The sequence below is a fragment of the Pan paniscus genome, chromosome 2 (assembly GCF_029289425.2).
Source record: "Pan paniscus chromosome 2, NHGRI_mPanPan1-v2.0_pri, whole genome shotgun sequence".
Lineage (NCBI taxonomy): Eukaryota > Metazoa > Chordata > Mammalia > Primates > Hominidae > Pan > Pan paniscus.
Genome location: NC_085926.1, coordinates 9,099,650 through 9,119,125, shown reverse-complemented (window position 1 = coordinate 9,119,125; position 19,476 = coordinate 9,099,650). Strand labels below are relative to the sequence as shown.

At 44.3% G+C, this 19,476-nt stretch overlaps 1 protein-coding gene across 6 annotated transcripts in view; it reads left to right on the top strand.

Annotated features, from left to right (window-relative positions):
- SRGAP3 (SLIT-ROBO Rho GTPase activating protein 3) overlaps positions 1–19,476 on the top strand; it is a 380,154-nt gene that overhangs the window by 255,589 nt on the left and 105,089 nt on the right. For all 6 annotated transcript variants that reach the window (XM_034955696.2, XM_034955697.2, XM_034955698.3 and 3 more), the window contains one exon: positions 519–681. In XM_034955696.2, coding sequence (XP_034811587.1) covers positions 619–681 — 63 coding nt within the window. In that variant the 5' untranslated portion in view covers positions 519–618. The remainder of the gene's footprint in view (positions 1–518; positions 682–19,476) is intronic.

The window sequence follows — 19,476 nt, the reverse complement described above, 5'->3', positions numbered from 1 at the left end:
GCTCCATGGAGGGGCAAAGGCATGTGTTTCCAAGAGGCCAAGAGACAGAAGCCAATCCCTGGGGAAGAACAAAGAAGTTAAGAGCCCAAGAAAAGTACAGGGGTTGAGGAAGGCAGAATGGGGGAGTGGAAGTATCTACTTTTTGTTCTTTCTATTGCATAGTTCCAGAAATCATACAAGTATAATATTTAAAAAACAATTGGTTTAGTATTTCTTAGCCCCAGGGGAGGTAGCTTCTTCTCAGAAGGTAGAGGTACCTGGAGCAAGCACCACATTCAGTGCTAGAGTAGAACCGCATAGGCGTCAAAGACCTGGGTTCTGGCCCCAGTGCTGGTCTGTGACCTTGGAGGATCCCTTCAGCTGTTGTAGCCTGTTTCCCCAACTGTATAAGGTGTAACAACAAGACTGACCTTGAAGGGGCACCGTGGAGGTTAAAAGAGCTGAAGTGGGTGACAGCATAAACCACTGCTGGATGACAGTTCCAATGTAGCCAACCTGAGCTTTCTTGGTTTCCACAGGAAGGACCAGTACCTCCTCTCGCCTGTGAACTGTTGGTATCTGGTTCTGCATCAGACCCGGCGGGAGAGCCGAGACCATGCCACCCTCAATGACATCTTCATGAACAACGTCATCGTCCGCCTCTCCCAGATCAGTGAGGATGTCATCAGACTCTTCAAAAAGGTAGGCAAGTGGGCTGCTCTACGTGTCCCAGGTCTTTGCCCCAAGCTGGCCCATGGTAACAGTATACCAGCCAGGGTGGGATGTGGTTTGGAGACAAGGGACCAGGAGGGGCAGGTGCATTGAAGGATGCAAGTGGCTGAGGGCTGGACTTGGGACCCCAGCCCATTTGAACCCTGGATGTGCCTTTCAAAGAGTGTGTAGTCTTAGCCACTTTAGCAACCACTGCCACAAAAATGAAAACCTTTGCATGGCTAGGTAAGTAGTACATATTCATTGTAGAAAATTTTAAAGAATGAAGATGAGCACACACACAAAAATTAAAATCACCTGAAATGGCATTGTTTGGAGATAATCACTTTGATATCCTAGGAATTTCTTGTGTACAAATGCAAATGCATTTTCTGAGAGTGTTTAAATTTGTATATTTTCTAGTGTACACATGCATTTTTTCTAAATCAGATCATAATGCATATATGATTTTACTACCTGCTTATGTCACCTAACAAATTACATAACACTCTATTACATTTTCCCACATCAATAGTATATTTCTATAACATTTTGAATGATTACACAGTATTTCATTATATAGATGTACTCTAATTTATTTAATCTCTTATTGTTGAGCACTTAGTTTATTTCTGTTATTTTACTCTTATAAATAACACTGCCGTGAGCTTCTTTGTCACATTCACTGTTACTTTCTTAGGATCAGTTTCTGCAGTGGGAATTTTAGAGTCGAAAGTATGCTCATTTTTAATGCTTTTGACAGTGTACCTTATTGCCTTCAGAAAGGTTTTACCCATATAAACATCCAGAAGCTGAGTGTGGAAGGAGCACTGAGGTCTCTGTATCCCACGTTCCTTGCACAGTGCCTGGCATGTACAAGGTGCTGTGCAAATGTTTGTAGAACTAAACTCACTTTTGTGAATTTCAGTTTCCTTGTCTGTAAAATGGGTAAGTTATTTAGCCTCTGTGAAACTCATCCTCTTTGTCTATCCTGCAGGGTTAAGATCAGCTACTTCCCAGGAGGGTGAGCGTTAAACAAATGGTGTGCGGGGAGAGTGGCATTATTGCAAAGTGGTTTGGGATGTGGCCTCTGGGTCCAGAATTCTTAAATTCTTGGGTTCATAATCCTGGTTCCATCATTTATTAGCTGTGTATCTTCGGGCTTGTTACTTCAATGCTCTGTGCCTCAGTTTCCTCATTTGTGAAATGGGGAAAGAGATAAATACCCATGGGCAGATGGAAGGATTAATAGGCTTGTCGTTCCTGTGTACAGCGTGGAGAGCATCACCTGGCACTTAGTAGGTGCTCATGAAAGCTGACTATTGTTATGCGAATTTAAGAGACTGTTATTACCAAAAGAATCTAGCTCATCTCTTCTTGCCAGGTGCCAGTTTCAGGGGTTTGGTGATCTGAGATTGCTAGAAGCACAAAGAAGGGGACAAGTTGATTGAAAATATAATCATCTCTCCATGGTCTGTGTTTGGATTGTCCACTTTGAGGATTACTTCTATAGCAAAAGTGTAATCGCAGGCTAATTTTCTCCTGCCACACAATATGCTTCTGGTCTCCTTCTGGGGTTGTGTTTATGAAATGTGGGCTAAGTTTCATATTGCATAAGCAAACATAATTAGGAAGGTAAATACGGTGCAAAGAAAAAAAAAATTACACAGTGCTTTGCAAAGCCAAACTGAAGTGATCCAGACGTCTGCAAGTTTGGACTGTTGGTCCCATTCCCAGCCCCCGCCTGCTGCTGCTGTCACATCTTTTTTCCTTGGTGGGAGTGACTCACAGAGAAAGGGTCATCAAGGCCTTTAGGAAATGAAGGGTCTTTTTCCTGAGCTGAGCCCTGGGACAAGTGAGATAAATCTTTTCAGTTCTCATTTAGGCTGACAGCAGCCTGACTTGTGATGGAGGTTAACAGGGTGGAAAATAATGAAAAAACTGTCTACAGCTGAGCTCCTGGCTGCCTTGTTACCAGGCCTGTGCCTGTGGAACAAAGGAAACAACCCAGCCCACAGGGGCTTTGGAGAGAGGCGCGGACGGAGCCTGGCTGGCTGACTTTGCACAGCACGGCCCCTTTGTGTTGCATCAGTTATACCTAATTTCGGAACGGAGGCCGGCACTCTTTACATAATAATAGTTCCCGCAGACCTCAAAGCAACTATGGAGGCTGCTCTCTGGTCGGACTGGGGATCCTCACTCACCTCATTTTACAGGTGAGGAAGTAAAGCGTTGGGAGGCTGCAAGGAGAACCCAGACTTGGTTGCTTTGGGCCCCTTGTCATTACCAGCAGGAGGCAGAGTGGCTGGGCTTTTGGAGTTTGTCTCAGAACTGCCTATCACTGCACCCTGGGCAAGTCTCTCTGAGTCTCAGTTTTGTCATCTGGGAAATGGAGCTGGTAACAATGCCAACTTCACAGGGGGCCGCTTTAATATGCAGAGGTGAGCCAAGTGTCCAGCCCAGGCCTGGTATCCAGTAGGTGCTTATTAAGTGGTAGCTTGCCAGTGATCCCTAAGAATAGAAACCACTCCCCATGTCTGAGCTGGGGTCCTAGGGCTCTACCAAGCCACAGTCTGGCAGTGAGGCTGCGGGAGATGGGAGCGGCTTCTAGGCCAGGTGTCTGTCCTGTGCCTATCTTCTGGCTTGGGCCTGGGCAGCTGCCCTGCCTGCCAGCTTCTCACTGATGCGGGAGGTGGTTTGACTTAATAACTTACCTTTTCATGATTCTCCATTTCCCCTTTTGCAGTGGAGTCTGTTCTTATGACTAGAGGCAGCACTTCAAATTCCAGAAGCCCCTGCACGTGGCCCTTGCTTTAAGTGTGAGATGTGGATCAGCCCTAGCAAAATTAAACTGAATGAGATCCAGGAGGCCATCTTTAGTGATCAGGACTCTTATGGTGGCCGACAGCAGAAATGCAGCTTGCCCCTCTGTAAGAGAAAAAGGGACCTTACTAGTTATAAGCCTGGCGTCGGGCATGGGGGACTTCAGAGGAACAAAGGATGTTACTAGAACTCTGTCTTTCTGCAACTCTTTCTGCAACTCTGCTCCAGTTTTCTCTGTTTCCCTTTTTTTGTGGGGAGGCGAGGGGCTCTTTTATAGTCAGCCCCACCCGCTGGCCGTGTGATAACCAGAGGGCCCCTGGCATCTCCAGACTTACATCCTCTCTGCTTCAAGTCCCTTTTCCCAGAATGGGATATATTGGTCTGTGATTGGTCCAGCACGGGTCATGTGAGCACACCGGGTGCTGCGTCTGTGGCTGGGGCGCTGCAGGGCTCTGCCTCGCCAGGCCGGGACACATACCCATCCCTGAAGCCAGATGCACACTCAGTTCCACCTGACCCATGGGACTGAGAATGGGTGAGGGGTGGTTCCCCAAGAAAAGTAGGGGTGCCTTTACAAGAAGAAGGGAGAAATAAAACAGGAGATGGCCACTGGACTCTCTTTTCCAGCCCTTTTATCATCCTCTGCAGCAGCTGTACGCCTCTGCTAGATGTCCCTCAATAAAGAATGCACCTTACCTCTCACGATAGCTCATTCCATGTGGGGACATCCGTGATCAATAGAAAATTCTCCCGAATGCCGAAATGGAATCTTGTAGTGTTTTCAGTCACAGGTCCTGATCATCCCTAGAGGGCCAAACAGATCAAACCCACATGGAAACCTGTCAGTTGCTTGAAGGCAGAAATCGTGACCATCCACTGGTCCTTCCTGCCTATGGGCAGATGTCCCAGGTTCCTTCCATCGTCCTTCTGGAATTTGGCTTTGTGTTTCTGTCCCCATATCAGTCGCCCTGCCTGGGCCATGCTTCAGGTCTTCTCTGACCTACAGAAGTTACTATTCAGAACCAGTCGGAATACTCTAGGAAGGTCTGAGCAGCTCAGGGCGGAGCAGGGCTGTCCAGACAGTTTATTTCTCGTAAGACCCATGATGGTGTTTGCCTCTTTGATGATTGTTTTACCACATGATTGACACAGTGAACTCTCAGTCAGCAAAAAGTCCCTTGTATTTTTGTACCAATTGTTTTTTAATCCAGCCTTTGACTTCTGCTTTTGTGTTTCTTCATATTTACCCTTCTAAAACTTCATTTTGTTAGATTCTGGTCAAATGGGATCGGTGTCCTTATTTGAGTGATTTTTCAAGCAGCAGGAGGGTAACTGCCAAGAGGTCCTAATTCCTCCTCTGTGGGAAAAGGCTGTTTTGTAACTTCTCCATGTCTTCCTCCTCGGTGTCACCTTCTGTGTGTCAATTCTTTGGCCTCCTGTTTGCTTCTTCTCTGTCTTCTTAGTGAGAGGTGGAAAGTGGGGCAAAGAGTTGAGAATAAAATCACAGTGGGAGTGCCCCTGGAGTTGGGTGTTGACGGATGAATAAGAGCCTGCTGAATGGGGAAAGGAGGTTGGGAGTTCAGGGTCTGGAGAAAGGTAAGAGCCAGTGGGTAGAGTTTATTGTGATGGAGGTCGAAGGAAAAAACTCAGAACAGAGGCTGAAAAATGGCAGTGCACAACTGAGTTTGGCTCTGACGTATAATCTTCTTGGCCCTTACTATGTTAAGAAAGATTAAGTTGACATTTAAACATTTAAAGATTTCTCCTAAAATCACGATTTTGTGTTTCTCTTGCAAAATCAGAAGCTTTGACTATACCAGCCCCACGTGGACTCACACGTGGCATCAGCTAGCGGTAGCTGAGTGGCTGCCAGCCCCGTCAGCCTAGGCACGCTGTCTCTGCCACTCCACTGACCCTGCTGGCGTATTTTACCTTACTTGGCTCCTTGATTTTGCCTCTCTGGCCCTTTGTGCATTTGAGTATTTGGCCTTGTCTTTAAACATTACCTCACTGCGGTTCTTAAAATCTAGCATGCATCAGGATCACCTGGAGGCTTTATTAAATGCAGACTGCTGGGCCCCAGTCCCACAGTTTCTGATTCAGTAGGTTTAAGGTGGGGCCTGAGAACCTGCATTTCTAGCATATTCCCAGGTGATACTGATGCATCTGGTCTGGGGACCATACATAGAGAATGACTCCTAGTCCAACCTCCTCGTTTCACAGATGAGGAAACTGAGGCTCATGTTTGGCAAATGCAGAGTCTGGCTCCAAACTCAGGTTTTCACCTCCAGCTCCAGGACTAAAGCCACTACCCCATGTGCTGCACCAGGTGGGAGGGTCAGTCTGCATCCCACTTGCTCTCCTGCTCCCCGCTAACCGTTTCTGAAACTGGGTATTGAAGCCCATTCCATTTCCAGCCTCATTCTGTTTTCTTCAGCTTCCTTAACAATAGCCATCCATTATTCTATGCTCTGATGCCTGTGGAATTTAATTACTTGCCCCGGCCGTGATGTGAATTGGATGGTTGGAAGCTGTGGTGTTGGAAGGAAGCGCTAATGAGGAAAGACTCTTTGCAGAGAAGCGAGGCCGTGTGGGGGGCTTGTGTTTGAAAGCAGCCATTCACTGTGTGGCAACAAGGACTTGGTCTTGAGTGAGTTTTCTCGTTCCCGCCTCGAAGATGTCCATCGCATTTTATAAATAAATCAGGGCTTTTTGTGTTCAATAATTGCCTTGCTTTGTAACCGAGATCAAAAGCACCCACTGGCCTTGGATTCAAAGCCAAGTTTATTTTTTATTTTTTGGTTGCATGAGAGAGTGGAGTGAGGGTTTGCATGCTGGAGGGTCCAGCTATGAGGCCTGCATGGGGAAGGAGGAGGGAGAGAGCAGAGTGGGCACCCTGCCAAGGGATGAGGCGCCTTCAGCCAATCTCCACCGTCTCCCAGGGAGATGAAGTCGCGAACGGTCACTCTGCCAGTAGAGCCTGCTAAGCCGGTCATCATCAGGCACTCCCAACTCATTTAATAAACATATATTAGCACTAGCATGACAGTAGGTAAACAATAATTATAGATAACAAACAGTGAGCAAATGCCTGCAGTGTGCCAGGCTCTGGGCTAAGCATTCTATACACATTTAACTCTTCAAACCTAAGATGAAGATGCTGCCATTATCCCATTTTACAGATGAGGAAACTGATGCCAAGAAAGGTGAGGTTAGGGTTTGAATCCAGATGTGTCCAATCCCAGAGCCCATACTCAGTGGTAAAGGCAAGTGCCAAAGAAGATAGAGTCAGGTGCAGTGGCTCACACCTGTGATCCCAGCACTTTGGGAGGTTGAGGGGGAGGATCGCTTGAGCTCAGATGTTTGAGACCAGCCTGGAAAACAGGGACACCCTGTCTCTACAAAAAGTAAATTATCCAGGCGTGGTGGCATTTGCCTGTGGTCCCAGCTACTCGGGAGGTTGAGGCAGGAGGATCATTTGAGTCCAGGAAGTTGAAGCTGCTGTGAGCTGTGATCACTGCATTGCACTGGGTGACAGAGTGAGACCATGTCTCAAAAAAATTAATTAAAAAAAAGTGAAGTAGTTAGATAAACGACTCAGACACAATGTCCTCCTCTCCCTCAAGGGGCTTCCAGTGCAGTCTGAAAGCAGAGACAGGTGTGACGCGGTAACTCATTCAGATACAGCAGAGAGGGATGGTTATCACCACAGAAGTTTGTTCAGAGGGAGAACTTCTAACCTGGGATGGGGAGGTTTGGGTAAGGTTAGAGGTGGGGGAAGCAGCATTTGAAGCGAGCCTCAAATAATTAGGATCTATCACCAGGGTTCCCTGGGAAGCCAGCTCTGAGACTGTATTTCGGTGCAGGGGTGTATCAGGGAGGATACTTGGGATTCCCTCCTGCAGAAAAAAAGGGAGGAAAGTAGGAGTTAGCAAACCGAGAAGTCGGACTGTGGTGCAGTCTTAAGGATGCTGGGGAGCTGGGATGGCCCTTCAGAGTTGTCCTGAGCTACAGCGAGGAGGCTGAGCCTTTAAACCCTCCTGTTGGGTAGTCATTGGATGTGGGCTCCCTCTAAAAGAGGCTGTGGGCTTGAGCAGATGATGCCTATGCAGCCAAGGCAGTTCCAAAGCAGCTGACATCTGAGGGAGTCCATTGGCAGCACTTTCCTGCAGCTGGGGGAATACGTTCCCCAGGCCCGAAGGGGATCTGAGTGGTGTGTCACAGCGTCCACAACAGATGTGCAGAGATTTGGGGAAGGTGGGAGACGGAATCCACACCAAAGCAGAGGCCAGTGGGAGGAAAGTCTGGGTCCTGGATCACGAAGAGGTGGGTAGTCTAGTGCAGTGGCCAAGGCTGGGGCCGGACTCTGATTTCATCTCTGTTTTGCCACTTTCCTGCTGTGTGAGCTCCACCTAATCCCTTAAACTCTCTCAGTTTTGTCATTTTCAAAGTGGAGCTAATAATAGCCTCCATCAAAAGGTTGTTGTAAGGACTAAAAAATGATATGAAATGTCTACCTGGTACACAATAAACAATCTATAAATAATATTATAGCGATTAGGCCAGGCATGGTGGCTCACATCTGTAACCCCAGAGCTTTGGGAGGCCAAGGTGGAAGGATTGCTTGAGGCCAGGATCTTGAGACCAGCTTGGGCAGCATAGCAATACCGCATCTCTACAGAAAAATTAAAAATTAGCCAGGTGTGGTGGTTCATGCCTGTAGTCCAAGCTACTTGCAAGGCTGAGGCTGGAGGATTGCTTAAGCCTGGGATTTTGGGGCTGCAGTGCTCCGAGATTGTACCACTGTACTCCAGCCTGGACAATAGAGAGAGACCCTGTCTCTAATATATATATATATGTGTGTGTGTGTGTATATATATATATATATACACAAAATAATGTAAAAAATATATAATTAGCTATTATATATAATATATAATAATATATATTAGCTATTATTAGGATGATTATTTGGACTTTGAGAAGAAATTTAATGAGAATGAGATTGGAGATGGGATGAAGGAAGAATTTTTTCAGGGCATACAGGTTAAACAAAGGATCAGAAATAAGAAAATATGCTCAGGAACCACTTACTGATTAGTTCTAAATGATGGTGGTCTTGTCTCCTCTTTTATAACCTCTAATTTCTTTTTCTTGCCTTATTGTCTTGGCTAGGACCTTCATCCAGTGCCGTGTGGAGGGAAGTGACACCCTTGACTCTTAAAAGGCATGCTTCTGATTTTTCATCATTTAAGACAAAAACTCTTAGCAAATTAGGAATAAATAGGAACTCCGCCTGATAAAAGGTATTATCAAAGCCAAGAGCAAGTCACACTTGCTGCTGAAGAGAGTTCAGCAAGATGGCTGCTTAAAGATTAATATACAGAAGTTAATAATGCTTCTGTGTGCCAGCCACATCCAATTAGAAAATGTCATTGAAATGCATACATTAGAAAATGAGAATAATTGAAAATTGATGCCATTGAGGCTACAAATTAGCTGCATCCCAGAAGTTTTGATAAGTGATGCTGTCATTGTCATTCATATATAAATATTTCATAATTTTCATTATGATTTCTTTGACTACAAATTATTCAGAATTAGGTTTGGGTTTTTAAAAAAATAATTTCAAAGGTTTTTTTCTAAAGCCTTCTTATTTTTAGTTTCTGAATTTATTGGATCATGATAAGAAAATTAAGACAATAAAGATTTATTTTTGTTTTTTGTGTTTTGTTTTGTTTGTTTGTTTTTTTGAGATGGGTTTCACTCTGTTGCCCAGGCTGGAGTGCAGTGGTGTGATCATAGCTCACTGCAGCCTCGAACTCCTGGGCTCAAGAAATCCTCTTGCCTTAGCCTCCTGAGTAGCTGGGACTACAGGAGTATGCCACCACACCCTGCAATTTTTTTTTTCCAGTTTTTGTACAGACAGGGTCTCACTTTGTTGCCCAGGCTGGTTTTGAACTCCTGGCCTCAAGCAATCCTCCCATCTCAGCCTCCCAAAGTGCTGGAATTATAGGCATGAGCCACTGTACCTCGCAAGGTTATACATTTTTTGGTATTTGTTGGAGGATTGGCCTTATCAGATATCAAGGCTTCCTCTGGAGTGATAGTCAGACATTACTAGAGCAGGGCTAGACAAACTGATCAATTGGACAGAAGAGAGCCCAGAAAGAGAGCCCTCCATAAATGGAAACTTGGTAAACGACAGTGGTGCATTACAGATCAAAGGGAAAAGGATGACTACTTAGTAAATGGGGCTGATTCAACTGATTGTCCTTTTCTTATTATTTGTAAGAGCTAATTTTATATATACATAAACATATACTTTCCTCATATGGAAAAATATAAGGCCTTTACCTTAGTTTACAGAAATTTATTCTGGAAAGCTTAAGGTGCTAAAGGTAAAAAGCAACACTTCAAGACTTTTGAAAGACAATGTAGATTACATTTAATATTTAAAACCTTGGTGTAGGAAAAGGCTGCTTAAAGAAAACATTAGAAAGCACAAACCATAAAAGAAAATATTGATTAATTTCATATATAAAAATAAAAAATCTTCCATACAACAATAAATAAATAGAAAATGTGGCCAAGACAAGGAGAAGATATTTGGCATACACAGAATCAATAAAAGGTTAATACCCAGAATATATAATCAGCTCTTACAAATTAATAAGAAAAGGAAAAACAACCCAGTAGAAACAGGTAAGTGATAAAAATTGATAAGCCACAGAAAGTGAAATTTAGGCCGGATATGGTCTGGGATTACAGGTGCGGCTCACACCTGTAATCTCAGCACTTCGGGAGGCTGAGGTGGGAGGATTGCTTAAGGCCAGGAGTTGAAGACAAGCCTGGGCAATATAGGGAGACCCCAGCTCTACAGATAATAATGTTAAAAAAATTAGCCAGGTGTGGTGGTGTGTGCTTGTGGTCTCAGCTACTCAGGAGGCTGAGGTGGGAGGATCTCCTGAGCCCAGGAGGTTGAGGCTGCAGTGAGCTATGATTACACTACTGCACTCCAGCCTGGGCAACCGAGCAAGACCCTGCCTAAGAAAAAAAATTAAAAAGTGAAACTTCAATGGTCAGTGATATAAGAAAAGATGCTCAGAATTACTGGTAATCAGGAAAAGGTAAAATAAAACAAAATGAGATACAATCTGACTCCCAGTTGGTAGGTAAAACAATCCTAAGTGCTGGCAAGAATGTGGAGCCTCAGGACCCTCATGCATTCCCAGGAAACATGTAAATAAGTCCAGCTGCTTGAGAGAACAATCAGGCAGTATCTAGTAACAGTGCTGGAAGGGGTATGGACCTTTTGACCCAACAATTTTACTTCTAAATATAACCCAAAGATATTCTAGCATATCTGCTCACACACAAAACTGTATGAGAATGTTTGCTGCAGTGGTGTTTCTAATAGAGAAACAGAGAAATAACCTAAATGTCCATCGTTAGGGAAATGGTTAAATAGGTTGTGGGTAGTTGCACCATGGAATCTTATACAATAGTGAAGAGGAGCTAGATCTACAAGTATCAATGTGAATAAAGCTTGAAAACTTAATGTTGGGTGAAAAAAGTAAGGTACAGTATGATATTTTTATAAAACTTGGAACACAGATGAATAGTTTATATGGTTCATATGGTTAGACACCTGGCTGAAATAAAGCTATGCAAATGTAGAATGTGTAAGAATACACAGCAGTGTCAGAATTATAATTGAGGAAAGAGGGAGGAAGGAAGGAGACCAAGAACATTTCTAGTGTATCTATAACATTTTGCTTCCTAAAAATAATTTTGAAGCAAAAATAACAAAATTTTGTTATCTAATTTGAGTGATGTGTTCCTGGGTGTTTGTTATTGTTCTGTCTCCTTTTCTGCATGTTTTAGATGTTGGAAAATGGAAATTAAAGGTAAAAATAAGGAAAGTCAGGTTGGAGACAGGTCAAGGAAGCCTTTGGGTGTCAGAGTGAGAAGCTGGGATTTATTTTCTAGACATTAGAGATCCATTTAAGGTTCTTGAATGGGGGGGTGAAATGAGCAGAGACAAGTTGAAGGATGATTAATTTGATATGGTATGTTTAATGGCTTTGAAAAGAGATTTTGGATGGACGGTGCATGTTATTATACATATACACTTGTATACATATTAGTGGTGAAAGATAATGGGGACTGGATCAGGGAGATTGATACAGGAATGGGAAGGAAGGAAGGAAAGGAAAGATGGATGAATGGATGAGTGGGTTGATGGATGGATGGATGGATGAATGGATGGATGAGTGGATGAGTGGGTTGATGGGTATATGGATGGATGAATGAATGGATGGATGAGTGGATGAGTGGGTTGATGGGTAGATGGATGGATGAAAGAAAGGATGGATGAATGCATGGGTAGGTTGATGGATAGATGGGTGGATGGATAAATGGATGGGTGGGTGAGTATATGAGTGGATGGGCAAATGGGTGGAGAGGTGGATAGATGGTTGAATACATAGGTAGAGACATTTTTGAAATGCCAATGCAAACCTCATTTACATCCTGTCCACAAATAATTCAAGTGAAACAGAAGATCAGGTTATAAAATGACAAAGAGGTTAAAGTGATGTCTCAAGTCAGTGATTCAGCAGTAATAAGTGATCAATAATGTTTTGAAACCAACAAATAAGCCTAACAACATCCATAGTCATCCTGAAGATAATGTAGAGAGGGAGAAAGCCTCTCAAAACTGAGCAGCTTCAGATTTTCATAGATACTGGCTTTTCAGGAAGACAGCCCTGTCACTTCCCATGACATGCATGCAGGCTCTCATCTTACCCTCAACCATAGTTCCTGATCTGTGAGTGACTCTTAGAGAGAGAGAGAGAGAGAAAAAAAATATGTATATAAAACATCGACATCAGGGACACAATCAAGAAAGATTACTCCTGAGTATGTGAATATGTTCTGGGCCCACAGAGATTCAGCCCAACTTTCCACACCATCCCCAGCTACCTCGGCTTGGAAGCCAGGGTGGGACAGGATTGAGTAACAGATGACAGGAGATTCTGCAAAATGGCACGGGGCACTGTATGTTATCTGACATTTATGATGATTAAAGCAGAGCCTTGTAAATATCAATATGCTTTCTATACTAAGGCAGAAGGGTTTTCATGTTTTAGAATTATTTTTAGATGTTTAGGGAAAGAAGACCTTAAAGGTGCTTAGAGTGCTAACTTTCCCAGTGGAGGCAACTCGGTTGAGAATATCACATTCACTAGCTCTATGGCCTTGGGCAAATTACTCACCCTTCCTGAGCCTCTGTGTTCTAATCTTCAAAATAGGTTCAACCATAGTGCCTCGAATAAAGGGCTGATCTTAGGCTTACATGAGGTATTGTCTCATAAAGCAGTTAGCATTGTGCTTGGCACATGCTAAGAAATCAAGAAACAATAACTATTATTGTTATTATCCACAATGGTATGTATTATAAGCACATAGTATTAGTAGTAATTGTACTAAGAATTATTATTAATAAGTATTACCATTATTAATAATATTTAGTATTATCAGTAGAGATCCAGAAACTCCTACCCTGACCATGTCAGGTCACTTTTCATAACCATTCCGAGGTATCCTTGGACTTCCTCAGGCCTGTTATGTAAAGCAGTTCTGAAAGTGAAGCTTTCAGTATAAACAGGGTCCCAAAGTAAGGCTGGGAGTAATTGCAGGGAAAGGAAATGCTGGCCACGGTGCTAGACTCACTGCCTCCGTGCATGCCTGGGCTCCCGGGTGTGCATGAGTGAGGCTCACCACTGCCAAGAACGTCCAAGTGGTTCTAGGGCCTTCCTGCTTCTTTGCAGTCCGATATACCAGCCCTGGCAACAGTAGGAAGACCTAAGGACTCGAATCTGCATTCTTGAAAAATGAGTAGATGACAACATTTGGAGTTCAGCAACAGGAGGCATAAATTAGTGTGGGAAGGGGAAGAGAACAGGGATGAGTTCAGGAGCAGGGAAAGGAAGAAAATGGGAGGCAGAGGGGAAGAATAACAAGGATCAGGATAGAGGGTGGGCAGGAACCCGGCTAAGGAGGATGTTTGAAAGCAGAGGTTGGCGCCGGGATGGAGAGCCGATAGCCTGGTTATTGGCAACCAAAGTCCTGGCTAGGAATGGGAGTGAGCCGTTAACTGTTAGAGCTGCTGTGTTCAGGGGTACGTGGACCTTCCAGCACAGGCTGGAGAAGCCTGATCCTCTGAGACATGCCTTTTAAGCCTTTGTTTTGGAAATAAAAACACAATCACTTTGGGAGATGGCCCGTGCTTACATACATCATGTATTTAAATAGGGAACATCTGTGGGTCTCAAGTTTTGTGATTTGATGAGAAAACAAGCCAGAGTGTGGAGAAGCAGTGGGTAGGATCTGTCGGCATTTAGGACTGAAAGAGACAAAGGATTTTGTTGTTGTTGTTTTGTTGTATTTGTTTCCTGTTGTTGTTTTTGAATCCCAGAATTAGGAAAATCATGAAATGTCCCTAAGAGTAACCCAACATGAGAACATCTACTCAAGTAAAGAGTGAGAAAAGAGAGACAGGGGGCTGGCTGACGCAGGGTTTGATGAGACAGGAGAAGAGAGGCCCAGCACGGATAACTGAGAGTTAACAAAGGCCACCTGTCTTACTCCTGCATTACAATTTTCTAAAAGATTGTTTAGGATGGTCTCATTGGGAGAAATGAAAGGGCATATGTGTGTGTGTATGTGTGTGTGTGAGGTCTTGTTCTTAATTAAAACTCAACATTTTAAGATGGTATTTTTTTTTTTAGGCATAGAGAATGACATTAGCTCTGGAAATGACCCATCTTTGAGTTATTTTGAGGGAGATATACACACACCCTTTAAAAACAGAGCTTTTCAGGCCGGGCATGGTGGCTTATGCCTGTAATCCCAGCGCTTTGGGAGGTTGAGGCGGGTGGATCACCTGAGGTCAGGAGTTCAAGACCAACCTGGCCAACATGATGAAAACCTGTCTCTACTAAAAATACAAAAATTAGCTAGGTGTGGTGGTGCATGCCGGTAATCCCAGCTACTTGGGAGGCTGAGGCAGGAGAATCCCTTGAACCCGAGAGATGGAGGTTGCAGTGAGCTGAGATTGCACCACTGCACTCCAGCCTGGGTGACAAAGCAAGACACCATCTCAAAAAAAAACAACAACAAAAGAAATAGAGCTTTTCAAATGTAACTCATAAAGTCTTAGGACCTACTGTGAGGTTTTTGAGAGTTTTCCCTAAAAAGCATGATGATCCCTGCATTGAAAACAAAATCAAATCATACAGAGCAAGATTTTCATGGCAAAGGAAATAATTTAATTCAGAGCTGTGTATGTCAAGAACTTCATCAGCTGATTTCATCTTGACATGAATTAATGTTCACTTGATTTTTTTTTTTTGCAAAGAAATAAGGGTAAGAGGTGACCATCCTTTACTCTCTCTAGTTTCCTACTGCTCTGCACAAGGCATTTACAGAGCTCCTTTTGTATGCAGGTCTTCGTAATCGGCATTGTGGGAAACTCTTTAAAGTCAGGGATCTAGTCTTTAGGGTGCGTGTGCTCTAATTGTTGGGAAATTAGTCCTTTTGCAGGAACTCTTTGAAAGCTGATGCTTGGTGGAGCGTTTTCAGAAGGCTGTCTCATTCAGTGGTCATTTCGGTATCTACAGACTGACATAAGCATGGATTACGTTAGTATTCTTTCAAATAAGCAAAAATGAAAATGTATGGGATCCTGTAAACTGATGAAGTCCAGAGGTGAATCTTGTTTAGGCACCACTAGATCTAGGGACTGAAAGGCTCTGGCTGTCTGCCGTAGTGGGCCTGGTACTGCAGGCAGTGCAAGACTCCTGAAGACCCCTTTAGCAACCCCAGGGGAGAAATGATCTGAGAGTGTGGTTATGAGAAACGTCCCAAAGAAGATTCTTCATTGGCTTAGCCTGGAACACATGTTTGTCTCTGATCTGATCACTGAAGGCAAGGAGCTGGAGCCTGGTCAGACCCTGCCCCTGCCTGATGATCTTGTGTGGCCAGGCAAACAGGAGCCTGTTCCACCAACATCTCATCTTCTGTTAGTAGAAGGAGGAAGGGAGAAGCAAGACATGACCATCATGGCTGGTTTATTCCTAGCAGAGCAGGTGAGCTAAAGAGGATGAGAGCTGCTTGTAAGTTGGGGCAAGGCCCAGAGATGCAGATTTCTGCACAGGTGATAAGAAAGTGCATTGGACAGGTAGGTGGTGTCTGGAGGGCAGGGCCTCCTTTGTACTTTCCTTGTGGTCTGGACTCATCTCCATTACAGCATTGTGATGACTTTTTTTCACTGTGTGTCTGCATCTTGAACTAGGTCCTAAGGAAGCAGATTATAGTAAGTTGCTATGAGTGCCAACTTTGGAGTCAGACCAATCAAAAAGCTGAATCTTGGCTCTGCCACTTTCTAGCTGTGCAACCTTGGGGAAGTTGCTCAGCCATTCTGAGCCTCCAGCCCCCCCCCCCCGCCCACCCCACTTATCTGTCAAGTGGGAATACTTATAGCAGTTCCTGTAAATATTTAAATTAGATAACACATGGGAGTGACTTTGGATAGTATTCAACAAATGGGGCCAGGCACCGTGGCTCATACCTGTAATCCCAGCACTTTGGGAGGCTTGAGAGCAGGGACCGTGTCTCATTCAGCTTTGTGTCGTTAGTGCCTAGTTTAGGCTGGTATATACTGGGTAGTCAATAAACACCCGTGTAAATGGAATCAAAGCTAGTGAAACATGGACCACAGAGGGATAAGAGGCCACCCCTTTCCTGAGAGACCCCACCAGTGTCTGGTCATAAACTAAAATACATCTGTGGGCTGTACGGAGGACATGGCTGGGTGGAGGGAGAAGCTGGGCACTGTGGTCACCTGGACCAGCAGTAGCACAAGCCCGTACCGAAGGGGCCACCGTACTTGAAACGGGGGCTCGGCATTGCTGGATCTTCTAGAATTACCAGAGACGCTGAAAATCAGGACTTGTGCAGGAAATTTCCTGAGTTTTCAACACTGGGAAAGCATCCAGATGTTCTGAAAGCACTGAATGGCCAAACAAAACATGTCTGCAGGCCAGAGAAGCTGCCACTTGGAAGCCTTGTTCTAAGGTACTATTTCTCAATTGGGCAGGAGAGGGGGAGTTTTATCCCCCAGGGAACACTTGGCAATGTCTGGAGGTAATTTTGGTTGTCACACTGGGGGTTGGGGGTAGGGAATGCTACTGGCATCTCACGGGTGGAGGCCAGGGATGCTCCTAAACATCCTATACACAGGACAGAGAATGCCTGGCCCTAAGGGAGCTGAACCGGCTTTAGCTACAGGCAAAGAGGCAAAGGAACCAGGCAGGGCTGGGGTTCCCTGCATTCATGATGGCTGGCTCTTGAGATTGGTCAGCCTCATTTTACTGGCTTATTTGAGCGTGAAAGACAGGGCTGTGCTCCGTCAATCTGGAGGAGCCATAGCTGCCATGGCTGAGCCCTCCTTGGCCCCATGTCACTGGTTTCCACTGTCCACACACTCCCTGTGCATGAAGGAAGCAGCCTGCCACCCTGACCCCTGCAGGCATGAAAGTAATGTGGAAAATGTGGGCAGTGAGAGCGAATACATTATCACTTAGGTTCCTAAGGGCTGGGTATGGTGTCGCTGGAGATCACAGGGTTTGGGTTTCCTGTTCCTGGTGAAAAGTTTGGTTTGAGTTCCTCATTCAGTAGTTTCTGAAACCATAGTTGAGAATATTTCCCTTCCCAATCAACCCCAGCCAAAAATAGAAAGAATGCCTTTGAGTCCTGTGCAATTGAGTATTTCCTGAGCATTTACTCTGTGGCCAGTCCAGGGCTTGATGCTGGGGAGTTGGTGAGCAGAGAGGCCTGGGCAGGTTCCCTCTGGCGGCTTACAGTCCTGGGGAAGAGATACAAGAACCCGATCTCCAGCTCCCCCCATTCATCCCACCCTCCATTCACTGGTGTCTTCGCCTTCCTGAAGCGTAGCCCTAGTCATCTTAAACTTCTGCTCAACAACCCTCAGTAGTTCCCAGACCTGCTCTGAAGGAAGCCTGTACTCTATCCGCCTCTGTGATCTGACCCAACCTCTGTCTCAGGCTTATCTCCTGCTCACCTGTTGCCGAGCTTCTCTCTTCATGAAACAGTCTTTTCACCATCCCCAGTCTCCGTGCCTCCTGCCTAGAAGGCTGTCTGTAGCCATTCATGCAAGCTAAGAAGGCCTTGGAAGTATCCCCTTAATCCTCTTCATCACTTCATCTCACATCACACCATCCTTTACTCTTGTATGGCCCTTTCTGCCTCCTGCCTTAGAATTGTGTTCTTGACTCTACCCCAGCAAACTGGGAGATTCTTAAGGGAAAAGTTACTAAAAAATTTGATTTTATATTCCCTTCTCTGGGCAACTTCCTAGCCTTGTCCTTGGCATCTCGTGGGTGTTGATTCAGCCTGTACTGCTATTTCTCCGGGACTTCATCTGTGCCTCATATGGTGCTAGGTGCTGCCATATGTGCTATCTCTTTTCATGCTCACAGGGACTCCATGAGACCCATGACATCATCTCACTTTTACAGATAAGGAAACTAAGTCTTAGAGGAACTGTCACTTCATTCGTTCATAGATTCATTCAGCAAACACATATATATACACACACACATATAAATATATATACACACATATATACACATATACATATAATGTGTATTTTATATGTATATGTATGTTACATATGTATACATAATATACATATATGTATATTTACTCTTGTATGGCCCTTTCCGCCTCCTGCCTTAGAATTGTGTTCTTGACTCTACCCCAGCAAACTGGGAGATTCTTAAGGGAAGAGTTACTAAAAAATTCGATTTTATATTCCCTTCTCTGGGCAACTTCCTAGCCTTGTCCATAATATACATATGTGTATAGTATGTATACATATGTACTATACATATATGTATATGTATATTATATGTATATGTAATACATATATACATATAAAATACATATTATATGTATATGTGTAGATGTGTGTGTATATATGTATACATATATAATATACACATACATATAATATGTATTTCATATATGTATATGTGGGTGTATATATGTGTATATTTATGTAGATATGTGTACCTATATATATACACACACACATATACACACCCACATATATACACACACACACATATATATATATATATATTTTTTTTTTTTTTTTAAACAGTCTCATTCTGTCACCCAGGCTGGAATGCAGTGGCACAATCTCAGCTCTCTGCAACCCCTACCTACCAGGCTTAAATGATCTTCCCACCTCAGCCTCCCTTGGGACTACAGGTGTGTGCCACCACACTTGGCTAATTTTTTGTATGTTTGATAGAGACGGGGTTTCACCATGTTGCCCAGGCTGGTCTAGAATCCTGGGCTCAGGTCATCTGCCTGCCTCAGTCTCTCAAAATGCTGGGATTACAGGTGCGAGCCACCATGCCCGGCCAAGCAAACATATTTAATGAGCATGTACTCTGTGGCAGACTCTGTTGCATTGCAGAAATGCAGGAATAGGGAAATAAGATATTGCAGATTGGGTCCCCCAGGAAGCAGACCCTGGGACATCTGAATTTAGCTTCTAGGGGAATGATGAAGGAGTGTTCTCTGGATCAGCCACTTGGGAAGGCAGGTGAGGCAGCAGGGTAAGGTCGAGCTGTGATGCAGGCTGCCTTACTAGAAGTCCTAGCCAGCCTGGTGGGGAGCTTTTTTAAAATTTTTATTTTCAGTTCAGAGGTACATGTACAGGATGTACAGGTTTGTTACATAGGTAAACGTGTGTCATGGGAGTTTGTTATACCAATTATTTTATCATCTAGGTTTTTAGCCTTGTATCCATTAGTTATATTTCCTGATCCTCTCCCTCCTCCCACCATCCATCCTCCGATAGGC